The 16020-nt window shown below is 39.5% G+C and overlaps 1 protein-coding gene across 4 annotated transcripts in view; it reads right to left on the reverse strand.

Annotated features, from left to right (window-relative positions):
- Positions 1 to 16020, reverse strand: part of LOC133079188 (nuclear envelope phosphatase-regulatory subunit 1) — a 63616-nt gene that overhangs the window by 17111 nt on the left and 30485 nt on the right. For 3 of the 4 annotated variants that reach the window (XM_061174578.1, XM_061174577.1, XM_061174579.1), the window contains 8 exons: positions 15065 to 15177; positions 12742 to 12851; positions 10336 to 10476; positions 8540 to 8817; positions 3865 to 3955; positions 3601 to 3758; positions 2496 to 2578; positions 940 to 1076 (listed from right to left, as the gene is read on the reverse strand). In XM_061174578.1, coding sequence (XP_061030561.1) covers positions 940 to 1076; positions 2496 to 2578; positions 3601 to 3758; positions 3865 to 3955; positions 8540 to 8817; positions 10336 to 10476; positions 12742 to 12851; positions 15065 to 15177 — 1111 coding nt within the window. The remainder of the gene's footprint in view (positions 1 to 939; positions 1077 to 2495; positions 2579 to 3600; positions 3759 to 3864; positions 3956 to 8539; positions 8818 to 10335; positions 10477 to 12741; positions 12852 to 15064; positions 15178 to 16020) is intronic. The other variant, XM_061174575.1, reaches the window with a different exon arrangement.

Consider the following 16020-nt stretch of genomic DNA (forward strand, 5'->3'; position numbering starts at 1 on the left):
GGACTGACATATACACACTACTATATATAAAATAGATAACCAATAAGGACCTACTGTATAGCACAGGGAACTCTTCTCAATACTCTGTAATGACCTACATGGGAAAACAATCTAAAAAAGAGTGGATATATGTATAACTGATTCACTTTGCTGTACAGCAGAAACTAACACAACACTGTAAATCAACTATACTCCAGTAAAAATATAAAAAAAAAAAGAAAAAAAGAACACCTAACTAACTAATGTACAGTATCTCTCTAGGTTTCTGCGTACAAATGAAATTAATCCATATCAGATACCTGTAACTTAGAGATTCAGCTTATACCATGCAAAGGTATTTGAAGAAAGATATGTGTTAGAAAAAAAGCAAGGTATAGAATTGTGTGTATGGTAGTCTATCATTTGCCTTAAAATACACATACATACTTTTGTATCGAGACTCTCTCTGGAAGAATACACAAGAAACTGATCACAGTGACCAATTCTGGGAGAGGAACTGCGTAGTGTGAGGAAAAGGAGGGAGGCTTTCCACTTTATGTGCTCTCAAACCTTGTGAATTCTGTCATACACATCTGTAGCACCCAATCGAATGTAAATCAAACGGTTTTATATTTAAGAAGAAAACTAAAGAACAGAGAATTACCCAAATATCTTAATGAACCCTAATATTTATGATATTTGTGATGCAGCCTTAATTGTCCTGACATAACTGGATGCAAGCAATTTTAATGAAAAAGAAAAATATACCCCAGAGGCCTGCTTGCATACTTTGTTTTGACTCTATACCACCGGCAACTATAAATATATGACTGCTAGTGTCTGGGAAAGGTTTCTGCAGGTTGGATGAGAGACAGTGTATAATTACAAACTCCAAGTTCCTGGCCCTTCAAAATTCTGCTCCTTCCCAGTCGTTTTTCACAATAAGGCCTAAATATTTACCTGGCTGAGAAAAAAGCAGTTGCGACAGATGCTGTGCAAGTGTCTGAAGGGCTGCAGGTCCTCCCAGATGGTCCACATCCAGGAGGGAGACAAGGCTCTGGAGACACACGAGGGCTCTGCATTGTACAGTGCTCATTCTGCAAAGGAAGAGAGAGAATGCTGTCTGTTCCTCTCACAGTAACCCAGCAGAATTCAGCATTGACTTTGAAACTAAGTGTCAGATTCTGACAGGGACCATCTGTAAGCAGAAGGAGGTCTAGGGCAGTGAGCAAGGATTCTTAAAGTGAACTGTTAATCCTACCAGATCAAACTGCCTGAGCACTCAAGGCCTCTGAGGCACAGCTCGTTTATGAGTCACATGGAATCTGCTTGAGAAAAATTTCTATGCATGGCAGCATCTTTAAAGTTATTTTTAATTGTGAAATACGACATACATAAAGCGCTCAACGAATATACAGAGTTTAACGGTTTACAAAGCAAACACCCGTGCATCTAGGTAGGAAATAAACAATGCTAGCACTATTTACAGGACATGGAAGCAACCTAAATGTCCAACGACAGATGAATGGATAAAGAAGATGTGGCATATTTATACAATGGACTATTACTCAGACATAAAAAAGAATGAAATAATGCCACTTGCAGTAACATGGATGAACCTAGAGATTATCATACTAAGTGAACTAAGCCAGAAAAAGACAAATATCATATGATATCGCTTATAGGTGGAAACCAAAAAAAAAAAAAGATACAAATGAACTTATTTACAAAACAGAAATAGACCCACAGACATAGAAAACAAACTTATGGTTGCCAAAGGGGAAAGGGGGGGAGGGATAAATCAGGAGTTTGGGATTAACATACACATACTACTATATATAAAATAGATAAGCAACAAGGACCTACTGTATAGCACAGAGAACTATAGGGTGATAACCTATAAGGGAAAAGAATCTGAAAAAGAATACATATGTATCTGAATCACTTTGCTGTACACCTGAAACTAACACAACACTGTAAATCAACTATACTTCAATTAAAAAAAAAAAAAAAAGAAACGCTGCTAGCGCCCTCACGGCCCACCTATCCCTTCCCTATCACGCCCCACCTCCTTGACCCCAAAGGTCACCACTCTTCAGACTTTTATAGCAGACATTTCCTTGCTTTTCTTCACAGGTTTACCACCTATGTATGCATCCCTAAATGAAACAGTTTAGTGTCAGTGTTCTAGTTCAGATTTTTTATTGATGTGTTAATCTAATGTGTTAAGAAGTAGCTCAGGTGTATGTATTCTACTGTATGATTATGTCAGCATTTATTTATCCATTCTGCCACTGATGGACATTGAGGTTGTTCCCAAGTTGGGGCAACTGTGAACCACACTGCTATGTGCACTCTCCTGTCTTAGTGCACATATGCGCACACTTCTCCAGGGAACATACACAGGACACAGGGGGAGAGCTCTTGAGGGGAGAGTTGGCATCTTCCATTTAATGGTCCATCATTTCATATAATAACATAATGACAAATGGTTTAGAAAATAGAAAAGTTCTTACTTTCTAATCAAAGGTTTCCAACTTGGGTTCCTAGAACACACGTCAACTGCAATGCTGTTTGGAAAGGCAGTTTTCTCAAAAATCTAAATTTAAAAAAGAAGTAAGGCAAAGGTTAAAGAGTAGGGTTTTTACACATGATTCCTTTATAAAATCCCAACATATGACTTCTAAGTGAGATGGTCAGGCTTGATAAAGATGTACTCAGGAATTCTGAACAGCCCACCTCCAGTGCTGTTCATTGTTTTGTTTCCCAGATCTTACCAATTACCCACACCTGGCAGCATTAGCGTACTTCTTTTGCACACAGAAGGAACAGCTTTCTTTTTTTATTTTATTTTTTTTTTAATTTATTTATTTAATTTATTTATTATTTTTGGCTGTATTGGGTCTTTTTTTTTTTTAAATAGTACTACTGGAAATGTCTTTTTTTTAAAAAATTAATTAATTATTTATTTATTTATGGCTGTGTTGGGTCTTCGTTTCTGTGCGAGGGCTTTCTCCAGTTGCGGCAAGCGGGGGCCACTCTTCATCACGGTGCGCGGGCCTCTCACTATCGCGGCCTCTCTTGTTGCGGAGCACAGGTTCCAGACGCGCAGGCTCAGTTATTGTGGCTCACGGGCCTAGTTGCTCCGCAGCATGTGGGGTCTTCCCAGACCAGGCCTCGAACCCGTGTCTCCTGCATTGGCAGGCAGATTCTCAATCACTGTGCCACCAGGGAAGCCCCTGCATTGGGTCTTTGTTGCTGTGCGTGGGCTTTCTCTAGTTGCGGCGAGCTGGGGCTACTCTTCGTTGCGGTGTGCGGGCTTCTCACTGCGGTGGCTTCTCTTGTTGTGGAGCATGGGCTCTAGGCGCGTGGGCTTCAGTAGTTGTGGCACGCAGGCTTCAGTAGTTGTGGCTCACGGGCTCTAGAGCGCAGCCTCAGTAGTTGCGGTGCACGGGCTTAGCTGCTCCGCGGCATGTGGGATCTTCCCGGACCAGGGCTAGAACCCGTGTCCCCTGCATTGGCAGGCGGATTCTTAACTGCGGCACCACCAGGCAAGCCCCGGAACAGCTTTCTTAAGCCTTCCCTGTGCTCTAGAATGAGCCTAGACTGAAAACAGATTACCTTCTTTGGGATGAGGTAGTTGGTGAGAGCGGTGTGAACCTCATGGGAGAGGCAGAGGGGAGACAGCAGCTGCCCACCACATTCACTGAGGGAATTCTCCATAAACGTGTCGCTTTCATCACTGCTGGAAAGCTCTTCCCATTCATCGTCGGTGGGATCTGGGAAGAGTGCAGATCACACAGAACTGGACTATTTAAGATAATCCTCATGGAAGCTGCCCTCCCAGTCCAGGGGAGGATATCTAAATGGGAACTGGTCACAAACCTTCACTGCAGCACATGTTGACAATGATTTCCAGAGCAGTCTGCTGAGCTGTCAGCAACGCTATGGTCTCTCTCAGCTCCTTGTCGGTGGGCTTAAAAAAAAAAAAAAAAGCAAACGACCAACTCTCAAATGTGTGGAAAAATATTTTCATGTGACTCTCCTTAGTTAAAGCCTACTAAATGATATTTGCACTTGGAATAGAGGACATGGGTGGGGGTGGGTAAATAGAAGAAAAGTCATAAAGTGCTGGAAGGACAAACAGGCATTATGATTCCTCTTGGCACTGTGCAGCGTGCCACTGTTCACCGGGTTTCCATCTATCTGCACGGTTATTTTCTAAGTGTTGCTTAGTTAGCTGGAGAGAACAGAAAAATATTCAGGAATTCTGAACTAAATTCACCCTGAAACTTAATCTAATGTGTTAAGAAGTAGCTCAGCATACTAAGATTAAAACAAGAGTTCATCTTGGACACCAGGCACTTACACACAACAAAACTGCTTTTAGACGCTTACACATTTTCTTGGAAAAGACTTCATTAACCAGAATTACTAACAGGCCCTTATATGACCAACAGAGCTTGGCTAAGGAGCAGATAGGCTTGCTGCTTTCTGGCTTTCTTTGAAGACTGCAATAAAGCATTTCTTAAAGACTGAAGAAACAGGGGGACTTTTTCTTCTGGAAATAAATAACATGAACCTAACTTATCAATTAACATTCTCAAAATGGGTTGTATAAATTTATATGACCTTAATTCTCAAGTCACCTATGAAAAGTGAAATAGCTTCACTCCAAAACAGTGCATAAGCTAAAAGTAATGTATATTTTGTTGTCTGAATGTTTCCCAGTTTCAAAAGTTTTCTAATTGTCTTTTCAATGGCTGTAAAATATTCCATTAAATGAATGTATTATAATTTATTAAGCATTCCGCTAGCATGGAATATTTCAGATTACTTGGTTATCTTATTTCCTCAGATTTACTGGATCAAAGGTTAAAAACACATCTATAGATCTTGTGACATATTCCTGTTCTCCTTTTCCAGAATGTTGTACTCATTTTTAATCCTCCAGCAACTTCTTGTGCAACGATTTAACTAATTTTGAACCACATTCTTAAAAAAAAAAAGCAGATAGCTAATTTAATAGATGTAGCTTAGGAATCCCTATGTTTATATTCATTTTATTGCTGGCAAGAATGTATCTAGGGACTTCCCTGGTTGTCCAGTGGTTAAGAATCCACCTTCCAATGCAGGGGATGCGGGTTCGATCCCTGGTCAGGGAACTAAGATCCCACATGCCGCGGGGCAACTAAGCCCGTGCGCTGCAACTACTGAGCCCGTGGGCCACAACCACAGAGCTCACGTGCTCTGGAGCCCGTGCGCCGCAATGAAAGATCCCGTGTGCCACAACTAAGACCCAACGCAGCCAAAAGTAAAATTAATTAATTAATTAAAAAGAAAAGAACGTATCTAAAATGTATTCCTACTCACTTCGTGCGTGTACGATATTCAACTAAACATTTCTTGGAGGTGACTCAAAGCTACATAAGACATGCCTCTGCTGGGCTCTCATCCACTTAACACCTACGAAGATCTGGCTTAGAAGAACTCTGAAACTAAGTTCCACTTCTTTACCTGACTTTCCTGCTCAGAACATTACCCTGCTTCTTACTGTTATCAAATTGACATAAAGAACCAATCTAGAGGAAATGTTATGACAGCTGAGATTTGCTTCAAAATATTCAGTAGTTGAGAGGGGAGAGTGGGTAGGGAAATAGATGAAAGAAAACAGATTGTGATTTGACAATTGCTAACTGCGGAAGGTGGGTAGGGAGTGTTCTACTTCTGCATGTTACAGCCACAACTTGGGTCGGTTCTCTCTTTACAGATGTGTGCTTATACCTTCTTAAGTTAAATGACGCAATTAAGGGTTTTGATTCTAAAGGATCCCTGCACAAGCCACTGGGCAGCGTGAAAGACCAGAGCTGCCTGGCTGTAAATTTGTATTCCTGGCACATGGCAGCACGATGCTTAGCACCCTACTGGCACTTAAACACTGGCTGCCTGATCAGCATGTTAATCATCCAGTCTACTCAGCTATGGTGATAGGCTTTAAAAAGCAAGCTTTTGTTAAGAGAAAACACTGCATTTTCTAAGCACCAAAATTCTATTTCTAAGTAATACTTGGGAAAGTGAATCTCTAAATAACAGTTAAATATCGATCCTTTTAAACAGTGGCACTTCATCTTGGTGGCCGTGGATCTCAATCCCCACTCACTCATTCCCTGTAGGGCCCCTGGAAGCAAGGCTGGAGATGGGGAAACCCTGCAGGAGTGCTGTTCTCCCAGCCAGAGATGTCCGATCTTTCAGAGTCCCCTGACAGCCCAACTGGAATTTCCACTTCTGCTCTGATGGGAATTCGGGGTGGGGAAACATAGTATATGTGCATCCGGCAGGATAAAGTGACCTGGTCAGCACAATGCAACACCTGCAGAAGAGCCTCCAAACCCTGACCTGTTGTAGCTGATGTTCCACATGTGGATCCCAGATCTGTAACTCACCTCCATGTGGTACCTGAGGGGATGCTGCTGGGGTTCTAGAAACACCCTTTGGAATGACAAGGCTCATAGCTATGCCTTTGTCTATCTTGCTTTACTGATTTTAAATTCTACCTACTCTGACTCAGATGCACAAGTGAGACAAGGAGTAAATTTGGGGTTCAAATACACGCCTCTTGCACCAAAAGGGGGTGATATGATTTTTAAGCCGCTTTACGATCTGCAAGCAACTCAAGGGCAGGATGGCCTTTTCATTTTCATATTCACCCCAGCACTTAACACAATGCTTTGCACCTAACAGCTATTCATGGGGACTGTGGCACATATATACAATGGAATATTAATCAGCCATAAAAAGAAACGAAATTGAGTTATTTGTAGTGAGAAAGTAGTTCTTAACTACAACATTTGACTGCTTTAAAACACCACCAATTCAGCTTTACAAGACTTCATAGGACGTGGGACAGTGGTATACTGATGAGTTTATGTCCACTAAGAATTCTTTAAAAATAAATCTATCAAAACTCTAAGACATTGACGTCATTAAGATACTTCTCAGTTTCAGTTCATTGTACATGAATCAGGACAGGCCACGAGTGAGATGGTAGAAAGGGTGACAGGACATTACTAGGGTTCTTCCAGTTCAGGCTTCATTGTCTTTCTTCCGAATGACTTCAGCAGCCTCCTGTCTGGTCTTCCTGCCTCCAGTCCCCTCAAACAACACTAACCCGCTTTCACCATGCTGTTTCTTACGCCATCCTTTAAGACAGCACAGGTGTTCTGTCCACAAAACCTTTTCTGAGAGCGTCTTCCTTTCTGCTTCCATCAGGGCTGAGTCAGGTGTGCCTACTCTATAGATATGACTCCCTCAGAAGTCTGTGCACAGGCCTATCACTGTTCTTAGCACAGGCATTATAATAAATTATAATTACATGTCTATCCTCTCAAGATGGAAAAGGTCCCTGAAGACAGGAAATATGCCTTCATCATCTTTCTATCAGCAGCATCTGGCACAGGGCCTGGCACACAGAGTAAGCACAGAAAATGTGCACGTAGATGAATAAAGCCCAACTCACTATCCTCCTTGTCTTCCTGACGACCTGCTTTCCTCCTTGGGAAAAAAATGTTTTCCCAAAGTATGGCTCCATCGCTGCTGACTGGCTCAGTTGAAATGTTCCCTGCACCCAAGACTGCTCCTCCTCACCCCAACATCACGCCCACTAGCACAAATAAGCCACAATCAAAAACTATAAACCAGGGACTTCCCTGGTGGCACAGTGGTTAAGAATCCGCCTGCCAATGCAGGGGACACAGGTTCGAGCCCTGGTCCGGGAAGATCCCACATGCCATGGAGCAACGAAGCCTGTGTGCCACATCTACTGAGCCTGCGCTCTACAGCCCACGAGCCACAACTACTGAGCCCGCGTGCCACAACTACTGAAGCCCGCGTGCCTAGAGCCCGTGCTCCACAAGAGAAGCCACTGCAATGAGAAGCCCGCACACCGCAATGAAGAGTAGCCCCTGCTCGCCGCAACTAGAGAAAGCCTGCGTGCAGTAACGAAGACCCAACACAACCAAAAATAAATAAATAAATAAATTTATAAAAAAACAAAACAAACAAACAAACAAAAACTATAAACCAGTCTGCAAAAACTACAAACCATCATTAATTTTCATAATCACCCAACCTCCTCTGCTCAGCAGTAGGGGGTAAATGAAAGTTTGGCTTGCTACTTTGGTAAGGCTAAACACTAAAATAAAAGAGACAAGAATGCAAGGGACAATTCAAGCAAAGTAAAAATTCCTTTAGTTTGAAGACAGTCTGGGAGAGAATGTGTAACTGAAGTGGGAGATGACCACATGTTTCTGAAGTGCTGCAAAAGTACTGGTCTACCCCATCTTTCAAACCTTCTCTACATAAAAGTTTTGTCTTAGGACATTTTTTTTTCTCCTTTGGGAGATTTCTGAGTTATGAGTTAATGGGAAAACATGACTTTTTTTTTTAACTGAAATTCACTTTATAATTAACTTTGCTGTAACATTTTCCTACAAAGCTTAGGATACCTATTGAAAGAAAATAGCTGTATTAATCCATGTCTGAAAGCATCAATCCGACTTACTGGAAGTAAATCTGAAATGAAAGTTTTCCTTCTGACTTTCCTTCTATGAGGAATTTCTTCCATTTCATCATCCTCAATCAAATCATCACCATTAACATTCTGTAATGTGTCCTCAGTCTCTGCAGCAGTTTTTATCCTTTGAGTTTCGGTCTCCATCATTTGAATAACCGTTTCACCAGCATCCATTTCCAGAACTTCAGATAAGATCTTTAGTATGGCATTTATGATTTCTGCCTGACTCTTGGATGGAATAATGTCCTTTAGATTCCAAATTGTGCCTGTGGAAAAAAAATGAGCATAAGGACAAAGAAATCGACTGTGAAATCTTTTATTAAATACAGTTTCCATGAGAGTGGTTCTTTACGCTCAGGTGTAATTTCAAAAAATCCCGATCCCACTGCCTTTGTTCAGTTTTTATTAAATGTCAAAAAGCTTTGCACAGAGGCAGCTCCCTTTATTACAGCAGTCCTTCACAATCATCTCCTTTCCCTGGCACACAATGCCTTGCTCTGATACACCAGAGAGCAACAGATCAAGAGAACACCGATCGAGTTTCTTTTACCACGACAAACTGAGTTGCCTGGCTTTCTTTCATCTTAACCTGAGCTGCTCTCCTAAGCAGCTTCTTATATTCCAAGAGTGGAATGGAATGCACTAAAATTCCAAGGTCTCACGGACAACCAGAGAGCAGGTTCTTGGTTTTTTTGCTTATGAAACTAGAAGAGCTACCACTAAGTAGTTAGACTAATTAAAAAAAAAAAAAAAAAGTGACAGTTAAAATAAAAATCATTTCTGGGTATATATATTCAAAAAGAATTGAAAGCAAGGACTCAGATGGACATCTGTAGAACCATATTCATAGCAGCATTATTCAATAACAGAAAGGTGGAAGCAAGCCAAGTGTCGATCCACAGATGAATGGATAAACAAAACGTCATATATACATACAGTGGAATATTATTCAGCCTTAAAAAGGAAGGAAATTCTGACACATGCTATAACATGGATGAACCCTGAGGACATTACACTAAGCGAAATAAGCCAGTCACAAAAAGAAAAATACTGTATGATTCCACCTATTTGAGGCACTAGAGTAGTCAAATCCATAGAGACAGAAAGGAGAATAGCAGTTGCTGGGGGCTGAGGGGAGAGGGAAATGGAGTTGTTTAATGTGTACAGAGTTTCCGTTTTGCAAGATGAAAAGTGTTCTGGAGATTGGTTATACAACAATGCGAATGTACACTGCTTAACTGTACACTTAAAAATGGTTAAGATGTTAAATTTTATGTTATGTGTATTTTATCAGTTTAGGGGGAAAAAAACCACCTCTCAAGATAAATTACCCCTGGAAGACCAAAGGGCAAGAGGAAAATATATAATAAGTTACCTACTACTTGGCATGTCATCAGATTATTTCTTCTTTCTGTATTTAGAAATTCTGGGGAGATGCATTGCGGGTGAAGATCTTATAGGAAAGTGAATGGTCATGTCTTAGATGCCTACACTACAGTCAACTTCTGAACTCACTGGTTCATAAATAAGAGGGGGTCCTGACAACAGCATTTCTTTATCAGACAACAGTAGTTTGTTAAACTAAAAACAAATTTAATCTTAGAAGGCTTTGAAACTATGCAGAACCGCTTGAATTAAGGGTCTCCACTAAAATATTAAAATTTTCAGAACAGACTAAGCACAGAAAGCCCTGATGTGGTGAAATGGGGGAATAACTTTGTCCCCCATCTCTGCCTACTACAAGTTACTAAAAAAGCACACTATCACATATGGCTAAACTTTACCTGCCACCAATGTCTTTAATAGAATATATTCCATGGAATTGACAGGAGAAAGCATTGCTGATTCCAGCACATGCAATGCTGGGGCACTGAAAGATTTCAGTAGCTCTGGGTTATCTTCGGTCACCGTCTGCAAACAATATGCTATAAAGACAAACATCAAATATTTAGAAAAAAATGAATTCTGCTAGGATAATTTAAACCAAAATAACTCATCAAAAAACATTTGCATCTTTACAAGTTCTTTGGACAAAGGTAGCTTTTGTAGGAGATATTCGCTTCCCCTCAAACACGGTACATGCAAATGAGGCTTCCCAAACTATCAGAGGTATAAAAGACCTTTTTTCCTTAATTTCTAATCTTTATAAAACTATACTTTTATAAAATATAATTTAAAAGCCTCTTAACCACCGTGACAATGTGGAATTACTATAAACATTTATAAAGGTTTAGCCTCTATTTCTGTACTCATCACAGACCAGTAGCAAACAGCCTGCGGACCAAACACCAGTGCACTAACAACACTCTCAGGGTAGTTCTGTTATCAAAGACAAGCCCTAGGTTTGGGAACATTCTGGCTTCTTTGAAATTCAGCATGACCTTAAAAGTTAGAGTTATTTCTGGTGAAACATATTTAAGGAAAAAAGTATTTTATATAAAAATATGAGCAAATTAAGAGATGGGTAAAGTATCAATAGACATATGATTTATTTAGCACTTAACTGCTCTCTGGCATTAGAACAAGACAATGGATTACAACTTGTAAATTAGAAATAATTAACTGAAAGTATAAAAACAGTTGGGATTGCATGAAAGGTCTGACTGAAGCACAAATGAGGAAGGAAGCACAAATGAGGAAGCAAGCCCAAATTTGTTTTCTTTGAGATACTGTAGACCATACAAATCCATTTCTTTCCAGGTCTAAAACTTCCAAAGCAGATCGTTCCCATCCAAATTAGTAGTCAAAATACATTCTATTGCTGTGCTCTATTTTAGTTTCCAAAATACATTTACATATAAATCCATATATATGCATATATGTACATATACATATATCCCAATGTAGTATTTTTTTCATTAAGAGACTAATTAAATTCACTTTAGCAAAAAAACAAGATAAGTTGTGATTGCTAAGACAACACAAGCTCAAAGAAAGCTATATTAATACATAGTATGGAATCACAGAATTTCACTTTACTATATGTAAGCTGTGCTTGATTTTCAAAACAAAAGTAATTTGACATTTGTTTAAAAAATCACGAACCTAGCTAAGTGCCAAGGAAAACACTGCTATACAATGCAAAATAACTTTATTCTGATCCATTTTTTTAAAGTTCTTTAAAAAAGTTCTTTAGGAAAAAAACTAAATAAATAACCAAATCTACAAAACTTAAGGCCCCAAAACAGAAGTGAAGTTTCTCTTTTAAAAGCTATGAACTTTCCTGAAATTCTCTTATTGTAATAAAGACTGTCCTCTGAGACTAAAAGTCACCTACCAATTTCCTAGTTCGACTGTTTTTAAAATTCTCATTTACTCACAAATCTCCCCTTTGCCAAAGATTCCATTTGAGAAACTGATTTAAAAATTTTTCCCAGTAGTATTTATTCCACTATTATTTTTTCCTTTTCTGTTCTATTTCCACTAGAGCCAAGAGAAACACTGGTAAGGGGAATATACTTCAGTAAGGGGAATAAACTTGTCCTTGCCAGGAGAAATACACGGTTAAATAAAAGGATAGCCAGATGCCTATATTATGATGGGTAGAAAAAAATGCTTTTCACCCATTATTTCTCCACTTGCCCCCAGAGTTCTGCTGAGCCACCCACCCTCTGGTTTCTGTCTCCTCCCCCTGCTGAGTAAGGGCTCCCGGTGGCTCTCTAACCCCATGTACAGAAGGCGAGGGAGCCAAGGCAGCTGAAGCTGCCAAACTTTGCTTTCCCTGTCTGGAAGGCAAGCAGGCCTATGTGAAATTCCAATCACTTATTTTCCTCTCTCAAAAAAAGCACAGGTTATCAAAAGTATTCTTCTGGAAGTATGAGACAGTGGTACAAGCCATTTAAATAAGTCTACATTCCAATTAACTTTGGCTCAAAGGCCTGGTAGTTGTGGGTTACTGTTTCTCAGTAAATGGGAGATGAAAGCTTCAAGAATGAATAAAGCCTTCTAAGAATGGTAGTACACTAGAAACCACATATGCTCACATAATTACTTTCCTCCCTCTCAGAGTCAAGAGCAGGAGAACTACATGAGTAATTAGAGCATTAATCACAGACTTTAAAAGATTCAGAATAGAACTCAGCTAGGCATTTACATACAATGAGAAAAAAAATCACTCCTGTAGAAATAAACATGCTATGTCTGAATAAAAAATTTTGAATAAGGCCACACATAACTTTTTCTTCACTTACCTACTGAAATAGCCAGGTCAACATTGGTGGAAAACCTACTTAAATACTTTAATACAATCTCCAAACACCCTTCTTTGTTGAATATAGATACTGCTCTACTACTGCATTCACTAAATTGAAGGGGGGAAAAAAAAGTTTTACTATTCACATTTTAACATTATCAACCACAGAAATTCATGAAAAAATAATTAGGCTTTGTAAAAGAACCAAAGAGCTGTAGTCAAACACCCACCATTTTTATAGATGAAGAAACCAATGCCCATTCATAGTCACTGTGAACACAACTGGCTATCTGCATTTTTATTTCCATCACAGTAGGATCTTTTAGCCAATCTCTTTACCCGCATGCCAATTTCCTTACAGGAGGTTAAAGATGGAAGAGAGCTTAGAAATCATTTACTTCAATGCCTCATTTTGCGGATAAGGAAACTCAGACCCCAAGAGGTGAAGTGATCTGTCCAAAGATCACACACTTTGTTACTGGTGAGTCTTTGGGTCCAGCTTACTTGTCTTTCCACTATATCACAGTAATGATAAATTAAAGTAAGGATAAAAGGCCTCTATACTTATCACACAAAAAGTACAAATTTAAAAGAAAGTAAAATTAAAATTTTATTCATTCCATCTAGACTGTTATAATTTTAACAGAATTTGCAGTCTGCAACAGAGAAATTGTTATAATAAATATTTTTGGAATTACACTTTTTAATAAAAGAATCAGAATTAATGTTATCAATGTTATTAATTAACATATATGCTAAATATAGGGTAAACAGAGCTAATTATAATAATTTTATCCCTGGTTCCAGAGAAGAATATTCCTCCAGACATACCATATATACACGACAGACTAACAGCTAACAGAGCTGACTAAATGATTAAATTCAATCCTGCTGTCTAAAGATAAACTATTTTCTGTTTGTGTATCCATCTATCCATCCATCCATCCATCCATCTAGTTACTGCAACACTGCTACGAACCTCCCCTCAAGAAGCCCATAGTAAAGTCAGGTATAGTCAGGAAAATAAAGCATAAATGTGTTAAGATAATGGGCACTCAGGAAAGAGAGATCACTGTGGAGACCACTTTTTCAGGCACTTTTCAAAGAAAACTTTTTTTAAATTTCTGAGTTCAACAATTTATATATTAAAGTTATCTGAAAAACAGCACCCACTAGCTTGCTTGAATGCCATTTCCTCAGATCTGATCTCTCCAATTTTCCTGGTGGAACGCATCCACTAGTTTAAAATGAAATCATGGGGGGGACGGATAAATTGGAGGATTGGGACTGACATATACACACTACTATATATAAAATAGATAACTAATAAGGACCTAGTGTAGAGCACAAGGAACTCAACTCAATAACTCTATAATAGCCTATATGGGAAAAGAATCTAAAAAAGAGTGGATATACGTATATGTATAACAGATTCACTTTGCTGTACACCTGAAACTAACACAACATTGTAAATCAACTATACCCCAATAAAAATTAAAAAATAAAAATAAAAACTAAAAAAAAAAAGAAAGAAATCATAGGCAAGTTTGGATTGCTGTGTAGGCAGCTTTCCAGGATCCAACTTAACCTTGTATTCTATGAAGTACCTGTGCTTTAGGTCAGAAATAATCATCGCTGCTGACTGAAAATAAGGAAATGACAGATTCTTGCTAGAATCTGGCTAGAAATGTGAGACAATAAAATGGAGTAGAAAAAAATGCAGGTTGTATTTCCAGCCATCTCCATTCCTAAAAGCAAGTCCACCCACCCCCACCCCTACTCACACCCTCCCCGGCCCCGGGCCACTGTTACAATGATGGAATGGAGCATGGCCTTCTTCCTACTGGGACCAAAGGAGCTCTTCTCAGGCATCTACTTCCCTGTCAAATGGCACCTGCCACGGCAGAGGAGTAAAGCACCCACTGAGGTCTGTGGTCCCTGCCTCATTCCAGATGCCAGGCCAAAGCATCTACTGCACTGGAGCCTGGCTGGCTTTAAGACAACTGCTGCTTAAGGTACACGGGTAGTGGGGGAGGAAGGAGGTGCAGTGGGTACTAATGACCATGATTCCTCTTATTTTTGTCAGCAGCAATGACTGGAGAGAAGAGCTGTAAAGCAAAAAAGGACGTAGTGATGCTATGAGGAAAACGGCTTGGGAAGGACAGTTGATCTTAGGTCACTTGATGAGACCTCCGAGCAAGCACTAACATCACAGATTTACACGCCTACCAAAGAGAACAGAGATTCCTCTGCAGTTTAACAGAGGGAGCAGCAGCCTGAGTAGCACTGAAGCAGGAGGCTGCGTTTGGAAAGCATCTTACCATATATTCCACAGCACGTTTACCACCTCATTGGCTATGTTTTCAATAGAATTTCTGTTCTGATCTTTTGTTTCCTGTGGAGACATCTCATTTGAATCCAGTCCAGTACTACACTGAAACCAAACACCATGATTAGCACCTTTGTTCAAAAGAATAATTAAACAGAAAGACAGTGAAGAATCACAAAAAGTAAACATCAAAAATGATAGTGGTTGCCTATATGGGAAAAGAAGCGAAAGAAAAAAAAAAGAGTGGATATATGTACATGTACAACTGATTCACCTTGCTGTACACCTGAAATTAACACAACATTGTAAATCAACTATACTCCAATAAAAATTAAAAAAAAAAAATGATAGTGGTTAACAAGCCCATCAAATTCTCATAAACACTACAGTTCCTGTAACCCTGCACCCTTCTGGCAAGAAATACAGACAAGAAAGGTTCACAGGTCACTGTACAAACTGGATAAAAAGCATTTCACATTTTAAGTGAAAATGTAAAATCAATACAAAATATTTTATCTAATGTGGTAAAGATAGTATATAAGGCAAAGAAAAGTTAACACATAATAAGAGCTAACATCTATCCCGTACCTTCTATGTGCAAGGCACTATTCTAAGCACTTCATGTCTGTTAAGTCATTTAATCCTCACCACAAACCTATGAAGCAGATGAACTCTTATCCCTAATCTCCTGCTACAAATAGGAAACAGAGGTACAGAGAGCTTGCTGAAGGTGTAGCTTAGTATCTAGTGAAGTGGGATTCAGATCCAGGCATCCTGGCTCCGAAGTGGGTGCTCTGAACCACTCTGCAGTTCTGCCCCTCTCCTACAATCCACGGCACCCTCTAAAGCAGGCTTCTTAATCTCAGCACTATTGACATTTGGATGGGATGATTCTTTGCTGTGGTGCATGTGGCTGTCATGTGCAATGTAGGATGTTCAGCAGCATCC

The sequence above is a fragment of the Eubalaena glacialis genome, chromosome 18, assembly GCF_028564815.1.
Source record: "Eubalaena glacialis isolate mEubGla1 chromosome 18, mEubGla1.1.hap2.+ XY, whole genome shotgun sequence".
Lineage (NCBI taxonomy): Eukaryota > Metazoa > Chordata > Mammalia > Artiodactyla > Balaenidae > Eubalaena > Eubalaena glacialis.